The sequence below is a fragment of the Ahaetulla prasina genome, chromosome 7, assembly GCF_028640845.1.
Source record: "Ahaetulla prasina isolate Xishuangbanna chromosome 7, ASM2864084v1, whole genome shotgun sequence".
Taxonomy (NCBI): Eukaryota; Metazoa; Chordata; class Lepidosauria; order Squamata; family Colubridae; genus Ahaetulla; species Ahaetulla prasina.
Window position 1 is genome coordinate 16,493,196 of NC_080545.1, and position 13,880 is coordinate 16,507,075.

Below are 13,880 nucleotides of genomic sequence, written 5' to 3' on the forward strand. Positions count from 1 at the left end.
TCCAATCACTGAACTATAGAGTTGATTGCACACGAGTAAAATTCCCTTGAAGATAATCCAGCAACACTTCAATCCAACTGCGAACAGCCTAATATACAAGCAGGATTTTGGAAAAGAAGGAACACGGGATCATATTGCCAATCTATGTTGGATGGTAGGAAAAGTAAAGGAATATCCAAAAGACCTCTATATGTGCTTCACTGACTACACAAAAGCCTTCAATTGTGTTGACTATGACAGTTTCTGGAACTGCCTCAAAGAATTGGAAATATCACATCATCACATCCAGCTCATTCAGTCACTGTATTCTGATCAGGCAATCTGGAGACCCAAAATGGTTCAGAACTGAAAATAAGCACATGACAAAGTTGCATCCTATCACCTATACCAGGGGTCTCCAACCTTGGTCCCTTTAAGACTTGTGGACTTCAACTCCCAGAGTTCCTCAGCCAGCTTTGCTGGCTGAGGGACTCTGGGAGTTGAAGCCCACAAGTCTTAAAGGGACCAAGATTGGAGACCGCTGACTTATATGTTCAACATAGTGCCCAGAATATCATTGGGCTCCAGCTACCAGCCCTAGACGACATCTTTGCATCTCGCTGCTTGAGGAAGTTGCACAACATTCTCAGAGACCCTTCCCATCCTGCTTACAATCTTTTTGGAATCTGTTGCCTTCTGGCAGAAGATACAGAACAATTACAACTCGGACCACACGTTTTCTGAAGTTTTTATCCCAGAGCTATAATTGCACTCAACAATGATCTAAAGGGCCACCATCAGTGAGCTGTTGGACACATTACTTGGTGTGTTGTGTGGATACTTGGGTGGTTTTAGGGGTGGGGAATTTTTGGTGGGTGGGGGTGTGTCTGGGGATTGTCATGTGAGTTGGGTCTGGTCTCTGGATGTTATGTGAATTTCGTTGTATGGGTATACTGTGTATACACGTACAATGACAATAAACTTTATTATTACGAGAAATGCACTTTTGGAGGAATCTACCATTGGGGTTAAAATCAATGGTAGGAATATTATCAACCTCCAATTGGCAGGTGATACAACATTGCTCGCTGACAACAAGAAGGATCTGAAGTGGTTAATCCTGAGAGTCAAAATGAAAGTGAAAAATTTGGACTGCATCTTAGCATCAAGACAACAAAGATAATGACAACTGCAGAGAACACACAGGTCAGAGTGCAGATCGATAATGAGACCATCAAAACAGTAAAGGAATTCATCCTTCCTGGGCACAAAAATCGACCAAAGTGGTAACTGCAGCCCTGAGTTCAGAAGGCGTATAACACTTGCAAGAATTGCAATAACACCTGGAGATTAAAGACCTCCACCACACAACCAAAGGCAAGATTAGTTTACGCAATAATGTCCCCAATTGCTACTTATGGCTGTGAAACCTGGACTCTGAAAAAGGCAGATAGGAGACAGGTGAACGTCTTGGAACTATGGTGCTGGAGACCACTTTTGGATTGCAAAAACAACAAAGAAATCCTAGCCCAGACCTCACCAAAAATATCACCTAAAGCCAAGATCGCCAAACAGAGGCTGTCATAGTTTGGTCACGTCGTGAGAGCTGACTCACTCGAAAATTCAGTCATGCTAGGAGTGATCAGCGGACAAAGAAGAAGAGGCCGCTTTAGTACCCTCTTGTCAAAATAGCACAAAAGATGACACTGGGACACGCCTGACAGATCTGAAGGAGGTGGTGGGAGACAGAGGGGCATGGAGAGTGCTGGTCCATAGAATGGCTGAGGGTTGAACATGACTGAAAGGCCGTCAACTTCATTTTGGCTACTTCAAGCTTCGGACCCTTCCAGAAAGTTCAAAATAACAATTTATGAATTTAGATGGACACTCTGAGCTTAACATGATTTAAGGCATGTGTCTTGACTTGCCTGGGCCACACTGAGTGAAGAGGACTTGTCTTGGGCCACATAAGGGGCCATGATAGCTCAAAGGGGCCATGATAGCTCAGGCTGTAAAGAAGCCTGTTATTAGAACACAGCAGCCTGCAATTACTGCAGGTTCAAGCCCGGCCTGAGGTTGACTCAGCCTTCCATCCTTTATAAGGTAGGTAAAATGAGGACCCAGATTGTTGGGGGGGGGCAATAAGTTGACTTTGTAAATATACAAATAGAATTAGACTATTGCCTTATACACTGTAAGCCGCCCTGAGTCCTCGGAGAAGGGCGGGATATAAATGTAAATAATATATATATATATATATATATATATATATATATATATATATATATATATATATATATATATATATATATACTGATTTATATAAGGCACCTAATAAGATTAAAACTTTACGATATTGGGCCATGGATCGGATGGATATGGCTGATTTAAGCCCTCTAGCATTTCTCATTTTTAATTTCTATGGCAATTTTTCTCTCCTTTCCAGGCGCTCCAACATTTCAAACCCTTGATTCCACTTTTTAAAGTCCCATTTCTATCTTGCCCGTTACAACATGACTACAAATTTGAAATCAAATGCAGCAAAGTCTGAAATATAATGTATTATCACCCAAAATTCTAACAAAACCAAGATCCAGAAAATTGTCTGCTGAATCCAGCGTAAAGTCCATTAAACTGAAATTTACTAAGTTAAGGGTAAATTGTGTGAAACTTCTTAACAATGAGTATAAATATATTGCAATACGCTAAGATTTTTTGAAGTCTGTCAGTTTTTCTCCAGATGGAAATAGCATGCTATTTGTAGTTCAATAGAATGGGAGAAAATACAAGTGAAAGGGTTAAAAATCACAAAAAACATTTAGCCTTTTCCTCAGTGAGTTTTCTGGGTTAACGAATAAGTCTCCATCATTTTCAACTGGGAAAAATTGGACATGGTTAATTAATGTCTAAAAGTTAACAAGAGTTTTCCCCAGACAGGATTCCCTCCAAGCTCTTTTGGGACTGTGTACAAATGAATACAAAAATGCTGAGCTATAAAAAATGATTTACCAATGGCATTCTGACATCCCGTGCTGGATTTACCACAATGCAGTTAAACCACAACATGCAAACACAGACAAGAGTTGAGGGAATCTGATGGCAAAGGTATTCATACTGAATTATTATCATTATCATCATCATCATTATCTCTTTTATTCATTAAACATGAAACTCAAGTCAACTGAACATTTAAAAATGTGTCACAAATACAATTGACTGGTGCTAATGGTTGATACAGGTTGCTGCCAGCGTCCTAGGTATCAACCAAGTATCTTCTTAAAATATACGATGTTCCGAGTAGCGCAGGTTTTTGTAGTTCCGCTGGTGTTACTGCAGGAAGCTCCAATTTCTTGATGTGTTTTGTAAATTTTTGTTTCGCAATGTGTTTTGTAAATAAAATAGAATAGAATAGAATAGAATTTTTATTGGCCAAGTGTGATTGGACACACAAGGAATTTGGTATATGCTCTCAGTGTACATAAAAGAAAAGATACGTTCACCAAGAATCATGAATCAATAACAATCATGCATAAAATGTGTTTTGTAAATTATTATCATTATTACTATTTCCATATTGCATTATTTCTCTGACCCACAACACCACTTCCTCTCCCAAATCCGAGACAAGGGGCTTTCAACCAAGCCACCCATCTGCGATAAAGTTGTGAATGCTCCAACACTGGAAATTTTTTAAGAAAATGTTGGATAGCCATTTGTCTGAAATGGTGTAGGGTTTCCTGCCTCGGCAGGGGGTTGGACTAGAAGACCTCCAAGGTCCCTTCCAACTCTGTTATTATGATATGAAATACAGTCGTGCTTAATTAATCAATCAGATCAGGCCATTAACATAATTAACCCACCCAGGATTAATCACATCCCTAGAAGAGAGGGTCGAATCGTGCTCTCCCTCTCGGGTTAGACCCACCACCACTTGGGGGCTGTTGCTGCAGGATCAGAGGGAGCCCACCCACCCCCTCCCCGTGTCGGTCCCTTAAGATTTCTCCAGGGACGAAACGGCAAGTCACAAATCAGGACTACCAAGCAACAGAAAGAAAAAAAACCCCGAACCTCTGCTTTCTCCATTCTCACGTATCCACCCAAGTCTGGACTCGGTTCACTTAGTCCAAAGCTTTTCACACACACACACGCACACACGAATTAAGCAACTTTACCCAAGCCCGAGGGCAGGCGGGAGCCTTACGACCCGGATTCCCCCAAGTCGGACGCGTTCCCACGACTCTTCCCGACTAGGCGCAGGTCAGACCCACCCAGAGAGCCGCCTCCGATGAGGACGGCACCGGCCAGCGCCCCCGCCGAGGCCCCATAAATGCACCGGGCGTCGCGGAGGAGGCGAGGGGCGCGCTCCTGCAGGCAGGTGGCCACGCCGATGTGATAGACGCCCAGGAAGCCGCATCCCGCGAACGACACGCTCCAGCCGTCCTCGCCTTCCAGCAGTTCCACCATCGCGGCTAACAACAACAACAACAAAAAAAGGCGGCGGCGGCGACGACGACCAGCAATTAAACTGCACCCGCCCAGGCCGCCACACCGGCCGCTAATGAAGCCGCTAATGAAGCAGCCGGACTCCCGCCTCCGTTTCGCCCCGCCCCTGGATGTGGCGCCGGGACCGCCGACCAATCGGCGGGGCGATGCAAAACAGACGAGGCGGGTATGGTGGGGGGAGGGGAGGGGGGTTTGAAAAGGTGCCGAGTGGACCTCGCAGTTCCCTCATTTTGGGGGGCTAGACTAGAGCAATGGAAGGGGAAGGGTGAAGGCCCCCAGGGTGGAAACCGAGAGACCCTGCGCTTCAGTCCTACCTCGGACACGAAAGATTTAGACTTAGAATAACTTTATTGTTATATTAGAATGAAATGTCGTTGCATGCAGCTCTCAAAGGGTCTCCACCTCCAATATACACTATATAAACACTGACTAGATAGATAGATAGATGGATTAGATAGATAGATAGATAGATAGATAGATAGATAGATAGATAGATAGATAGATAGATAGATAGATGAGAGAGAAAGGTGAGATAGATGAGAGATGGATAGAGAGATTAGAGAGATAGAGAGAGAGAGAGATGAGAGAGATGGATGGATGGATGGATAGATAGATAGATAGATAGATAGATAGATAGATAGATAGATAGATAGATAGATAGATAGATGAGAGAGAAAGGTGAGATAGATGAGAGATGGATAGAGAGATTAGAGAGATAGATTAGATAGATAGGTAGGTAGATAGATAGATAGATAGATAGATAGATAGATAGATAGATAGATGAGAGAGAAAGGTGAGATAGATGAGAGATGGATAGAGAGATTAGAGAGAGAGATGAGAGAGATGGATGGATGGATGGATAGATAGATAGATGAGATGGATGGATGGATGAGCTAGATGGATGAGAAAGATAGATGGATGGATTAGATGGATTAGAGAGAGAAAGATGAGATAGATGGATAAATAGATTAGATAGATAGATAGATAGATAGATAGATAGATAGGTAGGTAGGTAGGTAGGTAGGTAGGTAGGTAGGTAGGTAGGTAGGTAGATAGATAGATAGATAGATAGATAGATAGATAGATAGATAGATAGATAGATAGATAGATGAGAGAGAAAGGTGAGATAGATGAGAGATGGATAGAGAGATTAGAGAGATAGATTAGATAGAGAGATGGATGGATGGATGGATAGATAGATAGATAGATAGATAGATAGATAGATAGATAGATAGATAGATAGATGAGATGGATGGATGAGCTAGATGGATGAGAAAGATAGATAGATGGATGGATTAGATGGATTAGAGAGAGAAAGATGAGATAGATGGATAAATAGGTTAGATAGATAGGTAGATAGGTAGGTAGGTAGGTAGGTAGACAGACAGACAGATGAGATGGATGGATGGATGGACGGATAGATAGATAGATGGATGGATGGATGGATTAGAGAGAGAGAGAGAGAGAGATGATTGGTGCTAGCAAGGCACCAAGGGAACCATCTGAACAATCCAATTTAAGGTAGTCATTCTATTTTCCTGACCTCAATGTCGCATTGAGAATTACTCATGAAGACACACCCTTCAGAGACATGAGTTGTCTTCACAAGTTAGGCAAGCCAGAAGGGCTGAGCCATTTCCACTGGATCCAAAAAAATAAGATCACATCTTCAGACATTGAAGACATCTTCCCAATGGCCCACTTCTGAATTCTTCCTCTCCCTGAATTGTGAGCAAGATGGAGTGAGAATAAGTCAGCAGATAGACAAAGGCCCAGAAGATTTATAGGCTTTCAAACACTGTAATTCAGAGCAAGACTTGTCAGATCTGCCATCAAAACGCTTCAACCCTGCTTTGCTTCACTGTGATGCAGGGGTTAAAGGCTCCCGGTTCAGACTGGATCACCCGATCCAGTAGCGATGGTGGCAAGTGGTTCGGAGAACCGGTAGCAAAAATCCCTGCCCACCTGCACCCATGCCCAGCTGAGTTACAAGATCATCAGAGGTTGTGGGTTTTTTTACTTTTAAAAGCATTTTTTCTTCGGCCGAAAAAATGCTTTTAAAAGTAAAAAAAAAGCCTCTGATCATCAGAGCCTTTTAAAAGCATTTTTTCTACAACCTCTTCGGCCAAAGAGGAGGTGGAATGGGAAGATAGGGAGAGGAGATGACAGGAAAGAGAGGTGCCATTCAGAGACAACAGTTGAAAGATTCAAGGACACAAGCCTGGGAATGGAATAAGAAACGGCCATTCAAAGAGGTGCCAAAACCTGGAACTATTACCAAAACACTGGTCTGAACCTTATGGGACACCACGGGAGGGCCTGGGAGAAAGGAAAATTAATGGGGTTACGCGGGAAATCCTCAGATTTGGCTTCACTACATTGTAACCACTTGGCTTCAGAACAAGTATACCTTTCACTACAAATGGAGTCGAGGGTCTTTCTTTTCTGAATGCTCAAGCTGAGACAGATATGACAAAGACTGACTTCTTCTCTTAAAGAGAAGATACCGCCTTTCGCCTCCCTTCACAAGAAATAGGACACTAATTACAAAGTAAGATTTAAGCTGCTTTCTTGGCAGCTTTACAAGGCCGCTCGGGTCATATTTCTTACAGGACATACCTATCATGTGGATTAAGGTCTGTAAAGCACCTTAGGATTGTTTTTTTATTGTAGTTTAAGCGCACCTCATGCTAAAGAAGCTTCCTTTACGGCCATTTTTAAGCTGTATCCCTTTACTTTGGTCAGGTCAGAACCTGGGTAATGTGACCAAATATTTGACTATTTATAAAAGTTGACAGGAGACAAAGTCTAAATGAATCTTTATGTCCTCTGATGACTGATAGCAAAGTAGTATACATAATTTCATTGTTATCTTGTTTATTAAACTTTTAAAGAGGGAATAAACCATTCAGTGATTTCCCACCCACCCACCCCAATGTTTTTAAAGAGCTAAAACACAAACTCACAAAAAAAACAACTAAGAACAGAACAAAATTAAACAGGACAAAAAACAAAAATAAGGGCATTTAGGAAAAAAAGAAAATATACATATATTGTCTGCCCACCCCCATCGAATATTGGTAAATATAATACAACATCAGTAGTTTTCCCGCTTGTGAAACAGGTCTACCATATGCAAGCTTTTACAACTCTATTCGTAAAAAGAAAAATAGTGTAGAAAGTCTGCAACAACTTATCAAACAGTTCAAGATAATTTTCCCACAGCAGAGACAAAGGGAATTTCCTATCTCTTTAAGGGAAGGAAAAGGAGCAGAGAAATATTCAGAAATAAAATGCAGTAAAATGGCAAGATTCTTGTAAAAGCTAGTAAAATACAAATTCCTTACTGTAATAGTCCAGCCAGCGTCAATCAAAGCATTTTCACTATAGAGAAGAAACCTTCACACTCTCAACTTCCATGCAGCTAAAGCAAAAGTTTTTTCATAACTCCGGGGGAAAAAAAAGGTAAGAAAAAATAAAATATGAAATAAATCGCACTATAATCCAGCAAGGGGTAAAAGGATAGTTCAGCATTCACGAGATTTAATATTTAAAATATAAAAAGAAAAAACAAATTCAAAAAGTGATGTTAAAACAAAGACACCCTTAAAAATCCACAACTGATAAAAAAAGATGGAGACCTTTACTCTCCAGCCATCTTTACCATTAATTGCAACCATCCTGATTCTTCGTGGTAAGTAGACTACTGTCTGAAAGTTATTTGGGGTTGTTCCTAGTTGCTCCCATTCTGATCTAGAGAGTGAGTAACCACCAAAAAGCCAGCTTTGGCAGTGAAATCAGCTGGTTTTTTGTTTGTTTGTTTGTTTGCATTTATATCCCGCCCTTCTCCGAAGACTCAGGGCGGCTTACACAGTGTTAAGCAATAGTCTTCATCCATTTGTATATTATATACAAAGTCAACTTATTGCCCCCAACAATCTGGGTCCTCATTTTACCTACCTTATAAAGGATGGAAGGCTGAGTCAACCTTGGGCCTGGTGGGACTTGAACCTGCAGTAATTGCAAGCAGCTGTGTTAATAACAGACTGTCTTAGCAGTCTGAGCCAACAGGACAAAAAGCCTCCCAGCCACTCGGGGGCCTGAGGACCTCCATTCAGTGATTTTATATCATTTATAAAAATGTACCTGGGTGTATGTTAACATATATGATTGTTTATAGACTCTAGAGCTTTACTTGTTGTTTTTAAGTATGCTTCTTAATCTCTATGGTATTTTATGATAGAGACATCCTACTTATACGTGTAGCAGAGTGGTGAAATCTGAACCGGTTTACTACCGGTTCGCTGGCTGTGCATGCGCGCTGTGTGCGTATGCGCAGTGTACACCACACACCAAATGCAAGATGCACACATGCGCAGTGTACACCAAGAGGTGGCATGGGGTAAGTAGAACAGTGCGTGGGAGTGTGTGATCAGCTGTGGCACACAATTTTTTTTTTTCTTTTAAAAGCATTTTTTACCACCTCTTCAGCCTACTTTTTTTAAAAGTAAAAAAAAAAGCCTCTGATGATCAGGCAACTCAGCTGGGATCGTCAGAGCCTTTTTTTTACCTTTGAAAAGCATTTTTTTTACAATCTATTCAGCTGAACAGGTTGTAAAAATGATTTTAAAAGTAAAAAAAAGGCTCTGATGATTGCGTGGCTCAGGTGGGCATGGGGTGGGGGTGGAGGTGGAGGTGGGCAGGGACTTTTGCTACTGGTTCTCTGAACCACCTGCCGCCATCGCTACCGGATCGGCTGATCCGGTCTGAACCAGTAGCATTTCACCCCTGATGTAGCAACTCATTAATACATGTCATTTTCACAGGTATTTTCTGGCTTATTATAGTATTATTGTTTAATGTTACAATGAGATTACATTATAAGAGTAGTTTACACATGATCATGGAGTTGCATGGGATTGTATTTGGTGAAAGACCAAAATTAAATAGGCTGATTTTGCTTCTCAGAGTTAGCATCTCCTGACTCCTTCTGTTGCAAGACAATTCACAAATAAAATTCTAAAATTACAGTGGCAACAGTCAGATAACAAGAACTATAAAACAAGGTTTTTTGGAAACACATCAGTAAAATTTGACTTTAAACGCTCTACCGTTTTACTTGTACCTCATGGCAAATTTTATACACACACACAAACACACCCATACACAGACATACGCACACTACCATGTTTCCCCGAAAATAAGACCCAACTGGAAAATTACCCCTAGCATGACTTTTCAGGATGGTTGTAATATAAGCCCTCTCCCGAAAATAAGCCCCAGTTAATGTGTCTTTTGGAACTATAGCTCTCTCTCTCTCTGTGTATGTAAATATATGTATATACCGGTATATCCCAGTTCCAAGAAGAAAGGGTTTACCATGGACCAGAAAGGGCGTGGTTTTGTGTGTTGCCTTCATCTCATGGATGGATGGGGCTCTGCTTGTTTGTGTGGCCCACTTTCTGGCATGCTGCGGCCAGAGTACTTTGGTACCAGTCCAAGGATTGGGGGTTGGGGACCCCTGATCTACTCCATGTTAAAAGATGCTTATCCCTCTCTACCAAGAGCAGCTGTGGCCTCTCTAATTATTGTCTAATTCATCTTGTACTCGCCTATAGACAGAAACGTAAAACTGCAAAACCTGCAATCAAAACAATAAAGTCTTGGACTGAGGAGGCAAAGTTAAAGTTACAAGTTTGCTTAGAATGCATAGACTGGAGTGTTTTGGAAGCTGCTTCAGCAGACCTGGATGAACTCACTAATATTGTGGCATCCTATATTGGTTTTGTGAGGATATGTGTGCGCCAAGAGTTGCATATCTACAGTGATGATAAAACTTGGTTCACAGGTAAGCTCAAGCAGCTGTGTTGTGCCAAAGAGAAAACCTACAGGAAAAGAGATAGGATGCTGTACAACCGGGCCAGGAATGTATTAACAAGGCAGATCCTGGCAGCAAAGAGAAGCTGCTCTGAAAAACTGAGGAACTGGTTCTCAGCTAACGAACCAGCAAATGTGTGGAGAAGCCTGAAGATTATCTTTGGCTACAGCACAACCTCCCTTCCTTACAGAAGAGAATCGGCAACCGGCAGATGACCTGAATGTGTTCTACTGTAGGTTTGAGAGGAGAGTACTGTCAATTATCACTACCCTCCTCATCTCAGATACACCAACAGTAGCCAAAACTCCTACACCTATCTATCCCTCTGGGCCCCCATCTCTTGGTGACCTTAGAAAAAGATGTGAGAGGCAGGGGTGGGATCCTGCTGGTTCGGTGATTGCACGCTGTGCGTGTGTGCGGAGTTTTACAAAAACTTACCTGCCGCATTACTGCTGGGGAGTAAGACAGCTGAGGCGCAGCAATCTGCGCAAATAGATCAACTGCTAAAAGATAATGCTGTCAATATGCGCTGCACCTTGCAACATCTTGAATTCCCAGGGACTTATGCAAAGATCCTTTTTGTAGACTTCAGTTTGGAATTCAATGCCATCATTCCAAAAACCTTCACTCTAACCTGACTCAACTAGCTCTGTCAGTCCATTCTTGTAAGTGGATTATAAGCTTTCTGATAGGTAATGTTGGAAGAAATATCCACCTGGGTTCAGTTCCAAGTGGGGACAAAGACACTGGAAACATCGAGGCTGCTTGGAAAGATGGTTTAATGGTGGTCAGGATCACATGGCTTGAGATCCTGAACAGAAAAGGGCTGAGATCCTGTGCGCTCCCTGGCTTTTATGCTTTTTCTGAGCTTTGAACTTTCTGGGGCACAGGAAGAGTATCCTGATTGGTTGTCAGACTCCCAGGGGGTGGGGGTCTTAGCTAGCCTTGCTGGCTGATGTAATCTTCCCAGGTGCCATTTGGTGAGTTTCTGTTCTAGATGGGTTCTATTATGATGCAGATGGTGGTTGACAAAGGTGGGGGGAAATGAGTGAGCTTAGCTGAGGCTTTAATGGCCCATTGACAAAGGTGGGGGGGGAGTCAGGAAGCTGCTTTGTCTTTAAAACATGTTTCTCCATTTCTCATCCAGGGAAATATATTCTGCCTTTTTAAATATTTTCTAAAATATTTCATTCTTCTAGGAGGGGGGTGGGTGCTAAATTCCTACAGTAAGAAGCAGCAGGTGAAGCTAGGGAAAATCACATCAATGATGTGTACCCAGACAATTAGCCCAGGTGCTCATCAGGACTGTTTGATGTCTCCATTACTCTTCTCTCTTTATACCATAGGTGTCAAAGTCATGGCGTCATGTTGCCGTCACATGATGTTTCGCAACGTTTTTTCCCTTTGCAGAGCTGGGCTGGGTGTGGCCTGCATGTGACACATCCAGTTGGCGGGCCGCCATTTGACACCCCTGCTCGATACCAATGACTACATCTCTAAGGAGGGCTCTGTTAAAGTTCTGAAGTTTGGAGATGATACAACAGCTATTGGTCTCATTGAAGATGGTGATGAGTCTCCATATAGATGGGAGATTGAACAACTGGCCCTGTGGTGCAGCCAGAACAATCTAGAGCTAAACATGCTTAAAACTGTAGAGGGAGTGGATTTTTGGAGGAGCCCTCTACCACTTTCTTTTTTTGACCTTTTTTTTCTTTTGACCTTCCTGTCAAAGACTACTTCAGCTTCAATTGCAACAATACACGAGCACACAATAGATTTAAGCTTAATGTTAACCGTTCCAATCTTGATTGCAGAAAATACGACTTCAGTAACAGAGTTGTTAATGCTTGGAATACACTACCTGACTCTGTGGTCTCTTCCCAAAATCCCCAAAGCTTCAACCAAAAACTGTCTACCATTGACCTCACCCCATTCCTAAGAGGTCTGTAAGGGGCATGCATAAGAGCACAAGAGTGCCTACCATTCCTATCCTATTGTTTTCTTTCATTATATCCAATTAATATAGTTATTACATACTCATACTTATATATATGCTTATATATTGTATAGTTATTTCATGCTAAATAAATAAATAAATATTAAACAGCACAGTATCCATTAGACTCCATATTTTTGGGTTATATAATCTCCCAGTAGTTGAAATAGACACTTAACACTAGAACCACCACTAAAAATTGTAGATATTGTATTTGGTGCATGGTATCGTATGTTAATTGAATTCACTATATTGAATTTATTTATTTATTTATTTTTCATATTTTTATACCGCCCTATCTCCCTAGGGACTCAGGGCGGTTCACAACTAAATAAAAACATACATATAAATACAAATAAAACATCCATTAAAAAACTTATTATAATTGGTCGAATAATTAAAATAATTAAAATAAAAATAATAATAAAAATAATAAAATCCCCATTAAAACCAATTTGAATTTAAAATCTAGTCCAGTCCTGCGCAAATAAATAGATGTGTCTTAAGCTCGCGGCGAAAGGTTCGTATCCGTTTGTATGAATCCCATTCATCACAGTCAGATATAACATTGTTAATTTGTGGATTGCTTACTTTATAATGGTGAATGCAGCCATCATGGTTTGTAAATCAAGGTTATAGCTTAGAGTGGTATTAGTTTTATCACAACCATGATTTATTTAATGAGCCAAGAGGTAGTGACTTAGCACACAGTGTGAGCTTTTTCCAGAAGCAACTTAAAAAATCAGTAATGGGTCTCTGCTCACAAAAGTCTGTATTCCTACAACCAACTTAAAGAGTCAAAAGAATAGCAATAGCATTTATACACCGCTTCCTCGGAAGGATGGAAGTCTGAGTCAGCCTTGAGTGGGGTGAGAATTGAACTGCCTAACTGCTGGGTCAGCAGTCAGCAGAATTACCCTGCAATACTGCATTCTAACCCACTGTGCCAACAGGAAGTTGCATTTGTGCTACCTGGGAAGCTTGTTTGTTAGCTTTGATTTAAGTGTTGTACCTTGATGAATGTATCTTTTATGTACACTGAGAACGTATGCAGCAAGACAAATTCCTTGTGTGTCCAATCATACTTGGCCAATAAAAAATTCTGTTCTGTTCTGTTCTATTCTGTTCTATTCTATTCTAGGGACGCGGTGGCTTAGTAGCTAAGACGCTGAGCTTGATCGAAAGGTTGGCAGTTCAGCGGTTCGAATCCTTAGTGCCGCGTAACGGGGTGAGCTCCCATTACTTGACCCAGCTTCTGCCAACCTAGCAAATGGAAAGTACGTAAACAATGCAAGTAGAAAAATACGGACCACCTTTGGTGGGAAGGTAACAGCGTTCTGTGCGCCTTTGGCATTTAGTCATGCCGGCCACATGACCACGGAGACGTTTTCGGACAGGGCTGGCTCTTCGGCTTTGAAACGGAGATGAGTACCGCCCCCTAGTCGGGAACAACTAGCACATATGCGCGAGGGGAACCTTTACCTTTATTCTATTCTATTCTATTCTATTCTATTCTATTCTATT

At 41.6% G+C, this 13,880-nt stretch overlaps 1 protein-coding gene across 3 annotated transcripts in view; it reads right to left on the bottom strand.

Annotated features, from left to right (window-relative positions):
• The window catches only part of LOC131201731 (patatin-like phospholipase domain-containing protein 2), a 49,259-nt gene extending 44,741 nt beyond the window's left edge, over positions 1-4,518 (bottom strand). Inside the window, exon 1 of one of the 3 annotated variants that reach the window (XM_058189883.1) lies at positions 4,248-4,518. In XM_058189883.1, coding sequence (XP_058045866.1) covers positions 4,248-4,443 — 196 coding nt within the window. In that variant the 5' untranslated portion in view covers positions 4,444-4,518. Of the gene's footprint in view, positions 1-4,151 lie in introns of all 3 variants that reach the window. The other 2 variants (XM_058189885.1, XM_058189886.1) reach the window with 2 other exon arrangements.
• Between the last annotated feature and the right edge of the window lie 9,362 nt (positions 4,519-13,880).